This window comes from Candoia aspera, chromosome 3, assembly GCF_035149785.1.
Source record: "Candoia aspera isolate rCanAsp1 chromosome 3, rCanAsp1.hap2, whole genome shotgun sequence".
NCBI lineage: Eukaryota > Metazoa > Chordata > Lepidosauria > Squamata > Boidae > Candoia > Candoia aspera.
Window position 1 is genome coordinate 157,903,741 of NC_086155.1, and position 21,461 is coordinate 157,925,201.

Consider the following 21,461-nt stretch of genomic DNA (forward strand, 5'->3'; position numbering starts at 1 on the left):
CATGATTTAATAATAATGGGTTCTCTTTGTTTACTGAAAATGTCATAACATCTACAACTTGCTACAGAAAAGGTAAGTGTAACAATCTCAGATGTTTAAAAATCACATAAATTTCATTTGCATACACGTTATTACATTATTGTGATGACTGCGGTCTCCTTTTCAGTAATTTATAAGAAATTATTTTCTTTAGATACCATTAAAATGATCTTCGCTAATTACAATTAGATTACAACATTTCTTATGTTTTTTAGAGGTAGGAAGAGGGAAATCACAGGTTGAGTCAGACACAATGGATTTCTTTTACCTTTTTTTCTGACAAAACAAAGGGAACCCACTTTTGACTTTCAGGAGTTAAAAAACAATTTACAATATGATTTGGCAGGTTCCTGTACCAACGTTTTTAAGTCCAAAATATTTCTGCTGGATGGGTTCATTTTAAAGCTGCTTTCTCTTTTTAAAGTCCACATACACTACAGTTTATAATAAATTCAACAGCTTCAAACTTGAATTCATATGGCAAAATTATGCACCAATAAGGACAAGGAAAAAAAGCGGTCACAATTTAAATACTGGAATAGAATTCTTACTACATGGTATTGTATTGTTTTGCTTGGGTTAGATTAAGATTAGTATTGTAGTAGTACAAAGCACAGCCCATTTTTGTTGTTATTTATTTCATATGCAGTAACATTTCATGCTATTTTTGTTATCTCAGCATGGTAAATCCATTTCCCTTCATTCTCTTTTTGCTGGACAATCAGTTGATTTTAGCTTCCCAAAATAAAGGTAAAAATATGCTTCTAATCTCAGAATTCTAGTATAGTGCTTCCACCTGTATGGGATGTGGTACATTATATGCTATTATTGATAGTCACAATCCCATTGCAATTATTTGTGATACACAAATAAAAAACAAAATGGAAATCCTTACTATGCTATAGAAAGCAGGGAAATTTCAGTGTAATGGATTTCATAAATCATATTTAACACTAATTAATTTATAGACTAAACTAAAATTATGATGAACCTTTGACTGCCATATTTGCATTCTTTGATTTATCAATCCATTACTTTATAAATTAAAAACCTTTGATCCCCCCCATTCTACTAAAGTACCCATGACAATAACAACCCAGTGTGATAACTGGCATTTGAATTTTAAATGCAGAACGGTTTGCACATTTTTAACAGAATATTACACTTGTTTAAATACAATGTTTCACTACCTAGGTCTGAACTTTTATTGCTTCTGCAACAGACATTGATAAAGGGAAATGTTCTCACCTAAAATTGCAGTTGGCACAAATGGATCTGTCATACATCATAAGCAGGTCAATGCAGAAAAGGTAAAAAGAGAAAGAAAAGTAAATGACTAGTAAATTTTCCCAATTTTTTTTTGATCAGAAAGCTACAAGTTATAAGCAATAGAGCTTTTACACTCTGAAAATGTTTTTGAAGAAGTGCTTCAGATGTCATGTGATTGTAGCACCTCTGCTATTTGTTGAAGCAGCTCAACTTTTTCAGGTTTCTGAATAAAGAGAAGAAGAAAACCAGTCTGCTGCTTTAAGAGTCATCTTGGTTTAATGATTTGATTCCTTAAAGGAGTGGCATCTTTTCTGAAGTTCATGCAGAAGCCTGAAAAAGTCATGCTGCTTTAATGAACAGTAGAACAGTGTTCAAGCAAAGTCTGGAGCACTTCTTTAGAGTCATTTTCTAAAGTGTGAAAACCTCTAATAAGAAAGTTGTTATTTCATGCAAAAGGTATTTATCTCTTTTGGGAGGATTTTATATATATGGGCAAACACAAGAATATATTATTTATGTATGTGTTTAAACTTTGGTCATGTTCAGTATTTCAGCCTGTACTCAAAAAACTGATAGGCTGGGCCCTAGAGGAGACTTGATAGTTGGATGAGTGTAAAAGAGATATGCTTGAGCCTCTTATTCTCTGTGGTAGCCATTAGCCAGGCTAGACTTAGAGAAGATTTCAGTGAGTCCTCTTCTGATATCTCTCTATAGAACTTTGCCTGCATAGGGAAACAACCCATGGTTTCTAAGAGATTGTTATAACAGTAAAATATTTATAGTATTTAAAAACCAACAAAATATTTGGTTACCTGGGTAATATGAGTTGGGAACGGTCGTACTCAGGGTGTTTGTTTTCATTGTAAATGAAGAGGGTGATGATACAGCTGGAAAGAGGGAACACTATGTAGTAAACCTAAACAAACGTTATTAGCAAACAACAGCACACTGGTATTACCCCCTTAGATGATGAATATTGTCAAATCTGATAAGCAAAATGATTTTGTGGAGAAAATGTTCCATGAAAAATGAACAACAGTGTTTGTGTAATTAGTGTTATTTAAACATTTTGTGTTTCTTAGATATTGTCTTTTTTGCATTTTCTTGCATGCTCTGTAAGGTGCCTTCTGCAATTAGGAACTCTTTGCCTCAGTCTTGTATATATCTTGCCACATCTGGATCATCTATCATAAAATGGAGATGTAGTATGGATTTCTCCCCAGTGATAATGGAAAGAACAATGCAGAAAAGAACCACAAGCTGTTAAAGGCAACGCTGGAAAAGGACTTAGTCCAAAAAGGCTTGAAATTAGGCTACAATCTTATACCCATTAATTTACAAAGAAGCTCCACTGAACGAAAGGATATTTAATATGTGTCCTTTTTCAGAATCATGTGGCCGCTGTGATTAGGTTTCTGCTGTAGCCATATGATCCAGGAGACAGACTTGGCTCCTTTATTTAGTTGCAAACAAGTTCATGTATCTGTGCTTTCCAAGGTATCTTTTCACAATCTAATGTAAAGCATTTACAGCCCTAATAGATGCTTTTGAATCCTCTTCCTTGGGGCTATTGCACTATGGTTTATATGCTTATTGTATATTAATTCATGGATACATTTTTTCTTCTGTTTTTTTTTAAACTAGTAGTAAAAATACTTCTGTATAGTTTATGCCTTATTCTAAATGTAGCATAGCAACAAATGAGTTCACAGGAGGACTCTAATTCATTTCCTGGCATCTTCAGTTGAATAGATTTCAAATAGCAAAGCTGAGATCTGTTTAAAGATCACTGCCTGAGATCTGGGAAAACTACTGTCAGTCAGAATAGATCAGCTCTACCTTACCACATACAGCCTTGATGAGTTGGGGAAACATTACTCAGAATTCTATGGAAATTGCAGTCTCTTACAGATTGGGACTGTACTATTTTGGGGATGGTTGAAATAGTCCATACTGGCTAGATGGATAAATTGTCTGACCTTGGGTAAGGCAGCTTCCTATATACAGTACTGTACACTGCTTTAATCTTCCTGAGAAAAGAAGGCAACTATAGAGGAAAGCAGTATGGAATCTCACCTCAAATACCATTTTACTCTTGTACCATAAAAAAAAATCTGGATAAATATGGCTCCAAAACAACTATTAATTTACTGAATTCTCTTATAGTAAGAACTTCGAAATTTGTCAGTTGTAGCTAAAGAGCCACCATTCAAACATATTATGACATTTCTTTAAAATGGCCCCCAAAATATGGACGTTATCAGGCAGCATTATGTAATAAATGAGGAAATTGAATATAACACCTGCTGCACTGATGTCAGTGGTTTTTATGTGGAAGCAAGGGGAAGGCAGAAATGAAAAATTATCTTTATTAAAGCCTCTATTCTGTTTCCTAGATATTTGATGTGAGATGTTGCCCAGTGTGAGATCTTGGAGCCTATGGAACTGTCAATAGTCTGTCCATGGACTAATTGAGTAACAAGCATTTAAGAGCCTTTTACACTTTCCTTTTCTATTCGCTCTACAGAAATTAAAATGATTTCAACTTACATCTCCCATTTAGATTGTGTGTGTCCATGAAAGAGAAAGCTTCATCACAGTTGGTGCCTTGTTCAGCATAGCTTTTATCCATTGAGTTCACCATCACTGTCATTTCCTGTCGTGTGCTACTCAGTGTCTCCTTTCGCTTTTTAGCCAGTTTCCTTAAAGAAGAAACATTAAAGAAAGGAGATGATGCTCCAGTAAGCAAGTGTAGAATTCATCATTTCACGTCATTTGTAAATTCACTTCTGCTAAAAAGAACAACCATATATACACCCACATTTAAATCAGCATGGAAATTTAAAATAGCTAAAATATTTCCACTAAAAACTAATTAGTGGGAAAAGCAATAAATGCAATTAGATTAATAAAATACATAATTAAAGAGTTATATGTACTGTATAGAGATGGAATGAAAGTGAAGTGGATTATGGATGTCTGAGCACAAAGTACATCTTTAGAATCTGGGGCTGTCTCTGTGTTATTGACTCCTTAGATTCTAAACTGGAGAGGAAAACCTGTTGGTTTGCCAACCTGCATTTGTGGGACCAGCAGACTGTCAGCCACCTAAGGAAAGTCCTGCAACTAGTTAGATTTGGTAGGGTGGATCCTTCTCTTAACAATGGGCACTTGGGTCTAGACTCTGGCTGAGTGCTAGCCCTAAAACAAGACTGAATTTCAAAGAGCTGAGCAGCCGAGTTTGATGAGCCTCCTTGAGAGGCATTGAAATCAGTATAATTTATTTTCAGATTAATTTATTTAGTTCAGTTTATGGCTGGATGATGCAAAACAATATAAACTGATTATCAGATTCACAAGGCCTACATGTAAGTGTATCAAATGCATTAAATATAACACAACTTAGTAGGTGTGAGACATAAGCCTAAAGCCAGCAGTTCTTAGGATAGAGATGCCAGTTATGTTAATAACTAATAACCACTCAGCTTCAGGCCACGAAGTACAGGGCAAAAATGTGGGAATGTGGAAAAAGCAGGAAAAAGAAATAAAGGGTTTAAATAGCTGTGGGTATCAGAGGCAAACTGCATTCTTGCACTGCCTGAGAACAATCGATGTTCAGTAGGCTTCATTCTAAGATTTCTTACATGTAGTCCTCGACTTATGACTGTAACAGGGACCAGAAAATTCATTGTTAAGCAGTGCGGTCATTGAGCAAGGCATCATGTGACAGTACCCAATTTTATGACCTTTTTTGCTGTGGTTGTTAAGTAAATCATGCAGTTCCCCATTGACTTTGCTTATCGGAAGCTGGCTGGGAAGGTCACAAATGGCAATCATGTGACCCTGGGATACTACAACCATCGTAAATACATGCTAGTTGCCAAGCGCCTGAATTTTGATCATGTGACTGTGGGGACACAGTCGTAAGTGCAAGGACCAATCGTAAGTAATTTTTTCAGTGCTGTCATAACTTTGGTTGCTAAATGAATGGTCATAAGTCGAGGACTACCTGAATCTAGTTGTGACATGTCGTGTGTCTGAGAGACTTCAGACACGTTTGAGCCTAGTCGCCATGTTAAGCCGTGTAAAGTTGAGGGGCTAAGATTTATTGCTGAGCCCTCCTTTGATAGACTAATGCTGCCAAGATAAGAAAATCTGTTCAATTATGCTAAGAGAATAACTGAGGAAGCAAAACAAAAACAAAAAATGAAGCTATATAAAATCCTCACTAACAGTCTGAAAATATTGAAAACTCAAGGCTGTTACTTACCTCTTCTACCACATTAAAACTATAATTTTGTTGCAAATTGTGGTGGTGTTCTGAAAATTAAAGCATGTTCAGTGCTCTGAAGTACCTTGGAGCTGCAGGTTTATTTATTGGTAAGATTTATATACCATGTCAGTCTGAACAGCTCTAAATAGTATATATCAGAGCACCAGTAACAATGGTTGGAATGAAATTTCACTGAACATAATGACAGTGCTTCAGGGGAAGAGTGTGAGAGCTATCAATCAAATAGCATTATACAGTTATGTATGCAATGTTGATAAACTGAATTTCTCTACCATTCTTGCACAGGAAACGGCACTGTACATTAAAAGCAGATGTAATGATAATCATTAATTTGGAGGATTTTAAAAGTGGTTTGGATGCATTCATGGAGGACAGATCTATCAAGTGCTCTCAGTCTTTAAGACTGAACGTCACCTTGATGGGGACAATATACAAGGGAACAATGGTTGGAAAGCAATCAGTAAGAATGCTAGAAAGTCTGTTGGTCACTTCGAGAGTCATAATGCTGCAGTAAGATAGGCTTCAACCTGATCCAGTATGTCTTGTTTTTCAGGTCAGACTTCCTGTCCATTTAATCCAGAATTAAATTATCTTAGTTGAGAGATTATCTCAGGTGAAGATTTTCTCACCATCTACTCTCTGACTCTTTTAATTGAAGGTTCTAGAATCCAAATATGTTATCCACCCAAACCTGATCCTGTATAAAAGCTGCAGGTTCTCTTTCTCAGCTTTGATCCATTTCTCACAAACCAATTCTCCACTTTCTATATTATAAATTTCTGTCTTGCAGTAAAATACCCCTCATGTCTCTGCTCAAATATTTCAAGCATGGGTTAAGATGAATTTTTCTTTATGTGGCCTTAGTAATTACAGTGAGAGTGGAAAAACGAAGGGTTGGCCAATTTACTTGCACTTTTGGGTGAATATATAAAGCAAGGTTTAGAATTGCACCTACTGTTCCTTTTCTTCTATATAATGATCATACAATTTTCATTGGAAGGTTTGAACTTAGGAGACAAGTGTATATAAACCAGTTCAGTACATATCAGCAGGATGCCTGATGCATGCCAGTATACAGAGTATGTTTGTAGGCTGTATTCAAACCATCATGAGATCAAAGGTGGGGACAACTGACACAATTTCTTTTTCCCCCCTCCACACATTTACAGAATGTGGAAAGACGTTTAGTTGTCTGTATCATTATGAAACCATAAAACCAATAACATTCCCCCAATATTCCATGTTCTTTCAGAGTTCTCTATTATGTTTTGACCTTTCAGAGATGCTCCTCTCAAAAGGCCCTGGTCATTTTTAGTATGATGTTTGATGTTGCTCAAGATAGCTTATTATATTGTAAAGGCTCTATAGTCAGAGTATCTCAAAAATGACAAAAATAATAAAAGGGTCACCATATGATTGACAAGGCCAATTACCAGACAGTTAAAAATAAAAACTTATTATTTTGGCATCTAAATTTGCTATTTTTTTTAAAATAACACAGAAATCACAAGAGCTAATTCTTATATATTATATATAAATTTTAAAAATCCTATTTGTTTTCTCATCAAATACAAAAAGTGCAGAATGGTTGAGTCGAAAACATCTTTAAGTTACTTTAGCCTTTTAGAAAGTACAAAAATGTCTGCTGCTTTAAAGGTCAGGAAACTATGGGCTGGGCTGTGAATTTGCATTATTTGTTATTTGAACTCACTTCAACTCTTTGACCCAGGTCATAAGTAAACATGAATTTAACAGCTACAACAGATGTTACTTTCAGTTGTCCCTTTCAAAGGTCCATTTCTCATGTTCCCTATACCAGAAAAGGAAAGTGAGAAAAAAACTTGGCAGACCTAGAGGGCAAATATACTGACAGCTCCTGTATGTTCTTATTTCAGATTTAGTACTAATCTTCTGTCTCATCTGTTTAGCACTTCAGAAGGCATACAATATAGTGCTATTTTTATTGGTATCACTTTACAAGCTTAATCAAAAGCCAATGCATGTTTTTGACTCTATGGAAAAATTCCAGGTTACGGTTAAGGTATACATTTTGGCCAGAAAATGAACCTAGTGGTAGTCATATAAATGAAAATATTAATTTGAATGGTGCTAGTTTATTAGTCAACTGAATGACCATGTAAGACTATTAAATTTCCTGTCTCTATTTTCTCTGCTACCTAATTAAGATATATACAGGTAGTCCTTGAGTTATGATGGTAATAGGACTGGAATTTCCGTTGCTAAGCAATGTGGTCGTAAAGCACGTGATGTGACCGCATTGCTTAGTGATGGCAATCCTGCCACCCCCATTGCCGTTGATAACCGAATTCCACTGGTTGTTAGCTGAGGACCCACCCCAATCCAAGCCATTCTGGGCTTGGTCCCTCCCAGCCCTCGGTAAGGTAAGGGATTCCTCTTCTTCAACTTCCCCCACCCACCTATCTTCCCCCATCTTTGCCTGTTTGGCCGCCCTGCACCCTGTCTTGCAGGGTGGCAAGCAGCCCCAGAACTGTGTGGCTCTGGGACTGCTTGCTATGCTGGGGCTCAGAGTCTTTTTGGCATGCCATAGCTTTGGTGCTGCAAGAAGCCCCTGAGCCACAGCACAGGGAAAAGCCACAGCTGTCCTGGGAAGTCCTAGCCACCCCAGCAGTGCAACACAAAGCCGCAATACCCCAGGAAGCCCCAGCCTCCCGAGCAGTGCGGCGCAAAGCCACAGCGCCCTGGAAAGCCTCAGCTGCCCCACCCAGTCGCAGCCACCCTCATCACCCTGCACTCTGAGACCCCTGCCATCCTGTTTTCTGCTGCCCCAGCTGATCTTCGTTGTCTTCTCAGTCCTGCTGCTGACGATGCCTGCCCGCCCTGGTCCTTCACAAGGCAGCTGCTGGCCACGTGAGGCCATCTTCCCCAGGTCTTGCGAGGAAACCACCATGCACAATCTTGGGAGGAAAGCCTTGTGTGGCCAGCAGCTGCCTTACAAAGGGCCAGGCCAGGCATGCTTGGTCAGCAGCAGGAGCAAGATGGAGAAGGTCAGCTAGGGTGACAACGGCATGGAGTGCAGGGGGCCAAAAGGGCAAAGATGGGGGGAGGTAGGTGGGGGGGAGCTGAAGCGCCCCTGTGGTCGTAAGTGCAGGTGGGCTGGCAAGCATCCTAATTTTGACCACGTGTCTATGGGAGCGCTGCAATGGCTGTAAATTCGGAGACCAGTTGTAAGTCCCTTCGTTCAGTGCCACAGTAACTTTGAATGGTTGCTGAATGAATGGTTGTGACTTGGTGATTATCTGTAACAGGATTATTTATTACAGTAGAATCATACCTACAATTGCTATATGTACTCATTGCATTTTATTCCAAGTTATACTTCAATAAGCACACTCAAGAGGACACTGCACCATAGAAATAAACAGTAGAAATCTATCTAATATGAAAAAAACAAACAGAAAAATATTATTCCAACAACAGTGTATTTTTCCTATTACTGTAGTAAGGAGCTTGATTTTCTCCTCTTATTTAAAAATTATATCTGATATTTGATGAGCTTTCGTCCCCTCCCCACTCTGTATTTTTGGGAGTATCGTAAGAGCATAGTAAATAGTGAATAAATAGGTAAAACTGATGCCTACTTTGGGACTACTGAGGTAATATATCACAACTGATAACACAGACATGATATTTTTAAACTGGTTTTCCATACAGACATATTCTGATAACATCATCTTGAGACTAATTATCACTTTAGGGAGGAAAAGGCTAATAATTAAAGAGTCCCCTTCATATTCAAGTCAAGCCTTTAGTTGCATGCAGAGCCTGAAACATGGATGGGAGCCATGAGCTGCCAATATCAATTCCTTTTTAAACTTTCATAAAGCTAAACAGTAGGCTTTTTAAAGCTAATTCAAATACAGCCTGAGGGGCATTCCCATAAGGTAGCAAAGCCCATGGAAGATCCACATTTTACCCAACAGCTCAAGACACTGTAACACATATTGTGATAAAGTTTCATAGCTCAGGATTAGAATACAGGTAGTCCTTGAGTTATGATGGCAATTGGGACTGGGATTGCCATTGCTAAGCAATGCAGTTGTAAAACGTGACAGCATGTGACCGCATTGCATAGCAACAGCAATCCAGGCAGTCCTGGTTGGCCTTGTAACTCCGAGACATGCAGGTTGTTAAGAGAGAGCCCCGGGGTGCTGCAGGAGGATAGGGGAGGCCCTGGGAGGCCTGGTGTGGGCCATGCATGAATTGGGGGGGGGTGCTGCAGTGTAGCGCAAGCACAGGGAGGGTGTGGAAGGAGGGTGCTGGGTGCATGCAAGTGCAGGGAGGCCCAAGGAGGAGGGTGCACGGTGTGTGCAATCATAGGGGGGCCCAGGAAGGAGGGTGTTGGTGGGTGCATGTACGCATGCAAGCACAGGGAGGCCCAGGAAGGAGGACACAGGGTGTGAGAGCAGGGAGGCCCTGGGAAGGAGTGTGTGGGATGTGTTCATGCCTGTGTTGAACTGCAGGGAGGCCAGGGAAAGAGGGCGTGGAGTGCATACAAGTGCAGGGAAGCCAGGGAAGGAGGGCATGGGGTGTGTATCAGTGAAGAGGGGAAGGAGGGCATGGTGGGTGCAAGCAAAGAAAGGCAGTGGGAAACTTACCCGAGCAAATTGTGATCTTCCCTGCCAGCTTCCTGATTGACTTTGCTTGTGGGAAGCTAGGAGGGAAGGTTGCAAATGGTGATCACGTGACCATGGGACACTGCAACTGGTCATAATTGTGACCTGGTTGCCAAGTGCCCTAATTTTGTTCACTGTGGGGGCGCTGCAATGGGTGGAACTTTGAGGACCGGTTGTAAGTCCCTTCATTCGGCACCAACTTCAAATGGTTGCTGAACAAATGGTTGTAACTCGAGGACTACCTGTAATATCTCTAAGTGGCACCATGCTTTGTAGCCACAACTAAATATTTTGATGTTATGGCAATGTATAATTTCCAATAGGTAGCTTTAAAAATAAAATTTTGTTTCTTTTTCTTCTCCTTCCCTATTTGATGTAAAATACAGGTAATACAGTGTTCTTTGCCTTAAGCACAAGCGATATTAACACTTATGTATCTCAACATCGTGGAAAACAAAGGAAATTGCTGTTGAATAATACTGTTCCCTGAAAAGCTTGAACCCCAAAATCATAATGCTCCAACCTTCTGTATGAATTTTTTTCATAAATATTCATCTGTATGAATATGTATAGATGTTTTTCCATCTTTATGTTTGTATTTGTGCATATATGTGAATAATAAGGCTACTGTATCTGCTTTAGACAACTTAAGACAACTAACAGAAAGCAGCAAACAGTTACAGAAAAAAATGTTGCCATCTAGTAATCATTTGCATTTCTGCAGCCTTAAACATGGTAGCCCTGTGATGTCTTTGTGTGCATTCACACACACACAAACACACAACTTCTACTTCAAGAGTTACAGCTTTCATAATAGAGATGGCCAGCATCTGAAGTTGAACTACCACACCCTTTTTCAGTACAAGAGTCTCCCCACATGTGGCACCTACAACAGTCCACCATCAGGGCCACCTGGTGTGTTCCCACAATAACATCTTTCTTGGATGACCTAGCCAATTGTTCTACTCATGGTGCAGCTCGAGCTGGAAAACATCCATTTTGTGATTTGTGATGCAAGAACTCCTGGGAAATTCCAGGCGCACATTTTTTTCCATTTGTGGAGACTTTTGCCTTACCCCTCCCCTCACTTCTTGAACACTAATACAGTACAGTGTTTTCCAAAGTGTGGTGTCTGTCTTGGTGCTGATCTTTTAGGAGGAAGGAAGAAAAAGTTCCTCTGAAGCCTTAAGAAACGTGTTTTCCATGTGTAAAGTAACAAAAAAGTAGGCTGCAAAAAATATACTGAAAAGAAGCCTCGTTCCCCAGCTATAGTAGATTTGACAGGCAAATTTTATCAGCAAACTAATTGCTAATCAGTTTCTAGTCAGTTTCACAATCACTGTTAAAAACCATCTGGTTTGATTTTGGCAGCTTATTAGGGCTGCCTAGCACTTCAGATATGATTTTAAAAAGCTGCTTTGGAATGAATAAGGACACAAATATAACATTGCCTGAAACATTGCCTGATTGGCAGTGCTGTCTGGTTAGCCGGAATTAAGACAATTGCACAGCCATCTTCAAATTACTTTAGAGGGACTGGGGAAAGGAAACAGCCCAATGTGGAGGTGGCCTGATACTAATCTAAATGCATTACCTGTTATCAATTAAGAAGCTGCATCATGTGTGCAACTTCTGTGTAACAAGTATAGTTACTTTTTTGTAGCTGCACAGTAGTATTCACCCCTCTATATGCAGTGAAATAGGTACTTAAGGAGACTGATTTCTAAATAAGGCTTGGAACAGATGGTTCTCAAAGATGAACAACGTTATTTTGCTACAACAATGATGTAATCAGTTTGGGGAGTACCACAGTATTTTTTCATATTTATATTTTAATGTTAGCTTTCTTACACATATAAAGTATGCTATCTTTTATTCCATTTTAGCATTTTGCATAATAAATGCAGTCTTGAATCTTTGGGGGGAAAATTAAGAATTTTTGTCTTCTTAAGATAGATCTTGGGGAAGACTATACAGAGACATACAGTATGTTTCATACTAATTCTTAGTATTACTACTTATATTATTATATGCTATAAAACAATACATTTTACAGATAGAAAATAATGCCAGTGAATTATATTATTCAAAGATATTAACAAACAGAATCCTGCAATAATGGAAGTGCTTGCAAACCCATGATTCTAATGAAAACTTCTCACATTAGTCTAGATACAATAATCCAAAAATCTCAGAGTACTGTCATGGTTCAAATCAATATACAAGATCCAAAAAGCAATGTAAGTATCAGACAAAATGAGTAAAAAATAGATATATACTGTAGTAGATCATGACTGCCAACTAGAGACAAAAAGACTAAATCTTCAGTTCATGATGTGCCTATAATTGCAACTCTCATAATTTAAAAGACTGCAAAGCAATCAGCCTGCTGACAGCATGAGAGAAATCATTCAACTAGATAACAGCCAACGCTAGGCTTGACATGCCATATGTAGTGCAGTCACCCTATTGCTCTCGGTACATTCTGTCCCCAAAAGCAATAGCTTAGTATTCGACTGGCAATCTCTGTCATGCCATAATCTGTATTTGGGTAGAGCACTAGAAATGGGGAGGGAACCTCTATGCCTTTATATTCTCTGTTCCTAGACTTTAGGATTCAAACACTTTGGATTCACAGGTTAAAAGGTGCTTCGGAGCATTCAAGGTACTCTCATGGACCCTGTCTACAATTCCTTAAAGCAGCTACATCTTTTCAGAGATTGCACAGTTGCCCTCTAAAGCTGCAGTGCAATCCTGGGAATAGACGTGTATGGTTTAAGGAGTTACATAGAGGTTCTACATGGTTCAAAGCACTTTTTTGCCTTCAAACCCAAAGCACTGCGCAGAGACTTCACTGCTGGCACACTGCTAGATACAACATTGCTGCTGCCCTAAGAACTTAGTTGAACAAGCAGGGATACTTAAGCTCACCCTATTTACCTACCCAGACTTGATGATGCAAACCTAATTAGCCTTCTCAACTAAATCCACTCTTGGGATTATTGCTATTTCATACCAACCTAATATTGAGCAGTAGGATAAGATGCAATGGGAAATTGAAAGAGGAATTGTTTGGAAAAGATCAGAAGGCATGGTACCTTTCTGCCTCTCCCTTCCCTCCATAGTCATTTCTCTCACCCTTCATCCCAGCTGTCCTGGGAAAGCCTGTGATAACAGTGGTAAAACAGAGATAAAATCAAATCAAAATCAGCCACAGACCTAAGGTAACATAATTTGACACAACTGATACAGAAAGTTCATTTCCAGCAGTAACTGTATAGTAGCCATGTTGTGAAAAGTAGCCCTGAGAAAATGACTCAGTGTTCCAGATACTACCACAGCCTCACAAAACAAAAATGTGTACCAGTTAATCTATTGTTTATTCAAAGCCACTGGCAGAAGTTAATAGACAGTTATAAACTAATTGAGTGTGTCTGTGCTGTTATCTCATTCATCTCACTTTTTCAATTTAGCTTTGTTAGTGTTCCATATGGTACAGTGTTCCTGCTGCCTGGATCAGCCACGCTCCACAAAAAAGCCCTGCTAACAACAGGAAATTTAATGGTTCCTCTAAATTTGTTTGACAAAGCTGACATTTAACACACCATGTCACATTGTCAGTAATCTGCAATTTAGCCCTAGGTAGCCAGTGGATGCTCATTTTATTTACCTCTCATATTTAAGAGCATAATTAATATTCCATTCTGAAACAAAGATGAGAAATTTGACAAACATTGTAATTTAAACTGTCCATTTTAGCATGCATTAAAATCAGATATTTGTTACATGTACCATTGTGAAAATGACATGTGTAGCTGTAACTTAACTTCTTAGACTTAATAATACAAACCAACTTCTGCTGTAAGTTTAATGAACTGGAAAACACAAATCCTGCTATTATTTTGTTCTTTCAACTCCTTAAAAATTCCGTTCAATATTATATATTATTGAGAGAGATTACCTTAAATCATTATTCTAATTGAGTGCAATCTGCAAAGAGCCACAACTAAAGCAATATCCGTGTGATTTGTTACATTACCATGAGAATGATCAGAAAATAAAGCTCTACGCTAAAATGCTGATTGTGCTAGGGTAGACAAACATCTTTCCTCATGAAAGTGGAAATGGGAATAAAATATAACAAATTCTTTATTATAGATAATATATCAAATTCTTGCAAACTCATCCATGGTAATTAAGTATTATCCTGCCAATTCCTTAACATGAATTGACCCAATAAAGTACTGATTAATTTATTTCAGTGGGTAGCACACATCTTTTTCTAGTTACCCTGTGTTTTTTGTATCAGATATATATTCAGAATAGATCTTAAGGCAACTAAGAGCCTTGCCACTGCAAGCCACATTTGAAATCATATAGATGTTTTTCTTAAACAGCACAATTTTGTCCCATGTCTTAATTCTGGAACAAATGATGGTTGAATGATAGTGAAGAACTGTTGGGTTTTACCAATGAGTTTGTGCTGGCCTGAATGTCAGATCAAAGAGTTCTCTACTTCCTTACTCACCAACCTCAAGCCCTAACTCCAACCACATAGCAGATAATGCTGTATGTATGTATGTATGTATGTATGTATTTAATCCATTCAATTGTGTCCAATTCTTGGAGACTGCCTGGACAAGTCCCTGCAGTTTTCTTGGCAAGGTTTTTCAGAAGTGGTTTGCCCTTGCTTCCTTCCTAGGGCTGAGAGAAAGTGACTGGCCCAAGGTGACCCAGCTGGCTTTGTTCCTAAGGCGGGACTAGAACTCACGGTCTCCTGGTTTCTAGCCTGATGCCTTAACCACTACACCAAACTGGTACTATTTCCTTATTCAGCAACCTCAAACTCTAACTCCAACCACATAGCAGATAATGCAATATAGTCTAACGCTAAACAATATGTAGAATTAAACATATTTTCCTATACTCCCCAGCCCCCAAGAAACAATACTTGCTTTTCTTGGAAAAAGTTATTGCAGATTTCTGGCTAGTCTGTATTTTTATACAAATGATGATTTCCATGCAAAGTCAAGTGACAAAAGTGCTATATAGCCAAACTACTATAGTCAAATCCTTTTGGAAAAACAAATGACTACATCTTTAATTTATGCTAGTTTAATCTATGCTAATTCGAACTAGAATTCTGGTTTCATAAACTGATTAAAATTGTTATTATGTAGAATATCTCTAGGCAACCATACTGGCTCATTAAACATGGAAGACTGAAATTATCTGCTTTGTAAGAATCATCTCCCCCTACCCCCACCCTGTATATCTGGTTACACAGAAGGGAACATCTGAAACAGAGAAAAAGAATTAAGTTTTGGGAATGAACAGGCTAGAAACATTTTCTGAATTCCTCCAAAGACACACTTCCAGAGACTGCAAACTTGACAAAGAGGCTGCTGTTTCTCTCATCAAAATCTCATGCTACCAAGTGGAGCTACTTGACTTGGCTGGCTCCTTCACAAGACTTCATTAGTCGTTACTAACTTCAGACCATTTCAGAGATGTTACATGAAATTCCCCAAGGAAGAATGCTCTCCCAAGAGTGATCCCACCAGCCTGAACTTTTGCAAGAGAAAATGGCTACTTTATAATTTAATAATGTAACAAGCCAGTACATCTTAACTGTCCTCAGGCTTGTTGTTGTTGTTTATTCGTTTAGTCGCTTCCGATTCCTCGTGACTTCATGGACCAGCCCACGCCAGAGCTTCCTGTCGGTCGTCAACACCCCCAGCTCCCCCAGGGACAAGTCCGTCACCTCTAGAATATCATCCATCTTGCCCTTGGTCGGCCCCTCTTCCTTTTGCCTTCCACTCTCCCTAGCATCAACATCTTCTCCAGGCTGTCCTGTCTTCTCATTATGTGGCCAAAGTATTTCAGTTTTGCCTTTAATATCATTGTCCTCAGGCTTACAGCCTAAAAAACATGACGCAAAAAGAAAAAAGGGATGGAGAAGGAAAATGCAACCAAGAAATTTAGCTACCAGCAATTTCATAGTTTTTATAATGACCACAGCATTCTTCAGGCATTCACAGGAATACATAAGACCTTGAAAATGGACAAAGGACAAAGTTACATATTAATTGACTTGAATGCAAGTACATCACCTCATGAACTAAAACCCTAATAAAGCAGAGAGCTGTACTCAAGTTCAAATAAACCTGAGAGCTCCTTTGGACCTCTTGGCTGACTTTGTCAAGGCCTGAGAGAACAGAGGATGGGACCTCATCACTTTCAAGCCTTCATACATTCAAGTGATTAGCTGAATAGAGCTGAAAGAATTTCTGTTATCTAAAATCACTGAGAAAAATAAGCACTGTCCCAAATATTGTTTTGGTAATTTGCAGTGGAGATTCTTTTTAATTACTTCCTGAAAACCAGCCTACTAATTAATTGATTGACTTGATTTTTTACAGTCAAAGACCAAAGCAAACCACTGAGCATGTTTAGTTCTGCTTAAAGGATACCAAGCTTTTTATTAACACAGACTTCATCTGGAATGAAACTAGAGCTGAAATAATTCAGATGGATCTGGAATTAAGCGAAAATAAAGTACCTTTTTTGTCAGTTTTTAATATTCTTCTCCAAACTTTTGGTAAATGTCACCACATGGACCCTTTCCATGTCAAGATATCCCTGAGTGAGTAAAAAAGAAACCTGCCCACAATTAATGTTGAATGGGATCAAAGGAAAATTTTTTAAAGGTAGAGTGATTCAGTTCTTAAGCTAACCTTCAAAAGTTATGCCTTGGAAAACTGTGTGGTCTTGGAAGGTCAGTTATTGATACCGTGGAAGATGGGCATGAAGATAGCGGTGTGGAGTTCCTTTTCCCTTTGCACATGTAAGAAATGTTTCTATAGAAAGGTTATTTAGCCAGCTGAGGCAACTCGTGTGTAACTTAGCAAGCTTTGTACTGCAAGTTCATCCACACATTAGAAGTTACTTGGCAAGCTTCACTATATTGTAATCACTCTTGCTTGCCGGTTACCCATATTCCTACTTGTAACAATCAAGATCAAGAAAACCGTATAAGGTCTTTAATCTAAATCTCCTAAAGGGAGTGGGAGTAACAGCTGTGACTAGAAGCAATGCACTCATAGTCATATCCTTAGCAAAGGGTCACTTATCTGGATTCTCAAGTTATTGACCAGAACTGTCCTTAAACATTTGCATCTGTCTGCTGCCCTTCTTGGTGTTCCTGCCAAATCAAAGGGACTTGGAAAGGTGTATCTTTCTCTTACCTTTCTCTTGTTTGGCATTTCATCCTGGTTTGAGTCTATTGCCTTTAAATCTTAAAGAACCTATTGGCTCCTGGCTGAACATCAGGTGGCAAGGCTGTCATACCTTGTGACCTGGTGAAGTCTTGTTAAAGAACTTATAAAGAATATACAAAGGGAGGTTATGCCTCAGTCCATGTAGCTAAGGGGTCTTTTTTTTTAACATTACTTTTTGATCCAGGATAGTGACAATTTATCCATCTTTTCTTCTGAGTGTATGTGCATGCACGCCATGCTTAATATTTTCAAAACAAAAAGCTGATGAAAAATAATTAAATCCCCTAGGAAATTCATTTAAATCTTAAACCAAACAATTTTAAAAAGGATCTTCTAAACAGAAGTATTACTTAGTCAGCTTTTTCAAACCACCAATAACAAATGGTCAGGATATCTTTCCTTTCTTTAAAACCTCCACTCATCAGCTCATTAAAATATATACTGAGTATGTTTTCCGAGAAAAAAACCTGAAGTCTTGATTCTAAATGGGTAAATCTGCATACATTTTCAAGATGACATCTTATGACAAGCTTTCATGTCTGATAAACACCAATATAGGATCCATTTGGGGGAATTCTTTTCCCAATCCTGACACAGCTGCTCAGCCATTATAAACCTGATGACTGCTGTTCACACAAGATAGCAATGAGACATTTCAATACCAAGAAAATGATGGGATGCAACTTCTTTAACTTGGTTTTCAAATGGAAAATCAAAGTAGGCAGATAAAAGATTTCTCTTTTTGTCATTTGTTGATTGTCTTAATTATACTTTCTGCTTTCTTTTGAGCCTCACAGAATGTTATGTTTCCTCAGTAAGACTGAGCACTCTATTTTCTCTAATAATTTTATGGATGATTAGTCTGATTTCACAGGACTTCTAAATATATAATTAAATCTTATAACCTGTTATTAGTCTGTTATTATTTTAAATAATTAAGATAAAAATACTACCTTGGTAAGATACATTGAAATTATTTAGTTAAAACTTCCAAAACTTCCTGTGTTTACTGACTGATTCTCTTACAAATCTTCTTCTCCCATGTGTTGGTGAAAAATTAAAATGGCTTTCTTAGCATGGGAGAATGTCAAAACAGCCACACTCTAAAATGTGAAAGCTATTAGGCACATAACATGAGATTTATTTATACATACAGAAACATATGTAAAGAGATGAAAATATAGGCAATTATGTATGAAATGGGAAAACATTTCAGCAGATTTGTTCTGAACCAAAAGCTGAAGTATTTATTTTGTGTCAATTTATTTTGAGATGCCTTTATAATAACAATATGTGTCTGGTATTTTGCATCCTATAATCTATAGAGAAGCATAATGGAAATATGATAAGCTGGTATATGACACTCTTCTGTATCAAATGTTTGCCTTTTAACTAAGTATCTCTTACTGAAAATACTCTTTTTTAAATGGAACTGTATATACTGAGAACATTTTAAAAATAAAAATAATATAAAAATTAGCTAATAAAAATGTAAGCAGAAGAGATGCCTCTTAATAGGTTTTCTGCATCAATGAGTCTCATAAACATGCAACTTTATGGAGTAGGAAGTAGAAAAAAAACCCGTTAACAAAAACAGAAATCTCAGCTTGCAAACTATACACTGAAGCTGGGAAAGAAGATCACAAAAGGTTTTTTTTTTCCAAATTCAAACCTACAATATAAAATTATGTTTTATTTTGCTGTGGTATAGAATTGTGTGTAACTTTCACATGAATTTGTGTGCATTTGCAAATGAAAAAAGGGAAGTTTTGTACCAGCATATTCAGGCTAGATAGCATAATTCTTCTGCACAGTACACTTGAACTTGCTGGATCAGCAGATACAAATCCTTGCAGTGTAGAATCAGCCCTTTTTTTGGTAAATGAGCTACATACCTTTCAGTGTTTAAAAAATAACAACTGACACAGTCATTATGTGCCTTCTGCATGAATAGAGACCTACTTTTAAATGATCAACTATAGTTTAAACTTTTCCCTGAACCTGCTATTTCCCTGCAGTAGTCAGCCAAAAAATTGCTCTATCATCCACTATATTTTAAACTCTGTAAGGGGTACTTTGTATAGTTGATGGTTCATCATGGTTTTTGTTGTTACTGTTGTTTTAAAGGGGTAAAGTATCAACAGGATTCATCTAGCCATCATGTTAATTTTGAATCCTGAAAAACACAGACATCTAGCATTTCTGTTTTATACCTCTAACCCTCATGAAGATCATGAAGAAGAGCATTCCTGGATCTGAAAGAAGACCTAACCAGTACAACATTCTAATCCCATAATGTACACGTGATACCTGTTTGGAAACACACAAGTAAGGTTTGAGTGCAAAGCACTAAATTTGAATGAAACCGATAGTCTGAATACTCTGATTTATCATCCACTTTCTGATTAGCATGATTATGGTTCTTTTCTTGCTTTGATTTTGGACTACTATAGATGCCTGCTATCCTGATGAACCTGTTGTGGATCAAACTGTACAATTCTGTAACTCTGCTTTTTATTTGACTCCTATTTCCAGCTTAATGCCTTGCCATTTAGGTTAGGTGTCTCTATGTTTCTGTTCTTGTTTTCTTACTGTACATAGTCATCCATTTATTTGGTGCCTTCTGCTTTCCTATTAAAATTTTTGGCCTTCTGTGCTTTGTGGTTTTAGTTAAACTCATTCTCTATGTTCCTCCTGGGGTATTCTGATGTAGATTTAGGGGTATGTGAAATTTTTGCTTTAATTTTCTCCCTATGACTGACAGTGCACAAGACTGACAACACAGGTCTTATGACCAATACCCACATGTTGGTGAAAGATTCTATCCCAAGCATATGTGTTTGGCATATTATCTGACATATAATTATTTCCAATCTCTTTACAGTTCCTACTTCTCTAACAAGTTTTAGCTTTTTGTCATTAAAATAGGAATAATTTTAATCTGAGTTTGACTCCAGCTGGACAGGTCCTATAGAGTTGACTGAGGAACGGTCATGCAATGTTATTAGGGAGGAGTTTGTTAGTCCTGAGGAAGTGGATAGGATTTTTGGCATTGTAAGTGCGGCCACCTGTCTTTAAGATCCATCCCTTCCTCGTTAAGACCTCCAGGTAGGGGGTGTGTGGGTGGATCCAAACACAGGTTAATATTTCCTTGAGAGATGGTGTGGTTCCATCAGCTCTGAAGCAGGTGGTGGTCTACCTTCTCCTCAAGAAACATCTGTTTCTTGTCCCACAGACTTGGACAATTTTCATACAGTTGCTACTCTCCCCTTTTTGGGAAAGCTTGTTGAGAAGGTGGTTGACCTATTATTCCAATGGATCCTGGAGGAAGCAGATTATCTGGATGCTTTTAGTCAAGTTTCAGATTGGGATCCAATGCTAAGCAGATCTGGTTGTGCTGTGGATGACTTGTGAGAGTGCTTCTATCCTGGCTCTTCTTGTTGTCTTGATGGCCTTTGATACCACTGATCATGATATCTTTCTGGAATAGCTTAGGGAGATAGGAGCAGGGGGCATTATTTTGTGGTATTCTCTGGGGCCAGTTCTAGTTGGTATTGGTTGGGAGGAAGTGGTCTAGTCCTAGGCCCCTGCTCTGTGTGACGCCTCAGGCTCTCCCTTCTCTCCTTTCCTTTTTAAGTATCTACATGAAGCTGCTGAGGGGATCATCCATAGAAACGGAGTGTAGTATCATCAACATCTCTGCCCCCAGCTCCCCAAGTAAAGGTGTCAAGGTTCTGTCTCAGTGTTTGGAAGCTGTAGGGGTTTGGAAGAGGGAGAACAGGCTTCAGCTCAACCATAACAAAACCACAGGGCCCAAAACTGGAGAGATTTCATCCTTGACTCTGAGCAGAGTTGACTTGTCTCATTTAGATTTAGTGTGGTGGTCCTCCTGGACTCACAACTCCTGCTTCAAGAGTACATGGC

General features: G+C 38.2%; 1 protein-coding gene across 7 annotated transcripts in view; it reads right to left on the reverse strand.

Moving 5' to 3' along the window:
- The window catches only part of PTPRM (protein tyrosine phosphatase receptor type M), a 516,027-nt gene that overhangs the window by 120,361 nt on the left and 374,205 nt on the right, over positions 1 to 21,461 (reverse strand). For 4 of the 7 annotated variants that reach the window (XM_063299121.1, XM_063299120.1, XM_063299118.1 and 1 more), the window contains 3 exons: positions 3,859 to 4,010; positions 2,121 to 2,195; positions 1,288 to 1,314 (listed from right to left, as the gene is read on the reverse strand). In XM_063299121.1, coding sequence (XP_063155191.1) covers positions 1,288 to 1,314; positions 2,121 to 2,195; positions 3,859 to 4,010 — 254 coding nt within the window. The remainder of the gene's footprint in view (positions 1 to 1,287; positions 1,315 to 2,120; positions 2,196 to 3,858; positions 4,011 to 21,461) is intronic. The other 3 variants (XM_063299123.1, XM_063299119.1, XM_063299117.1) reach the window with 1 other exon arrangement.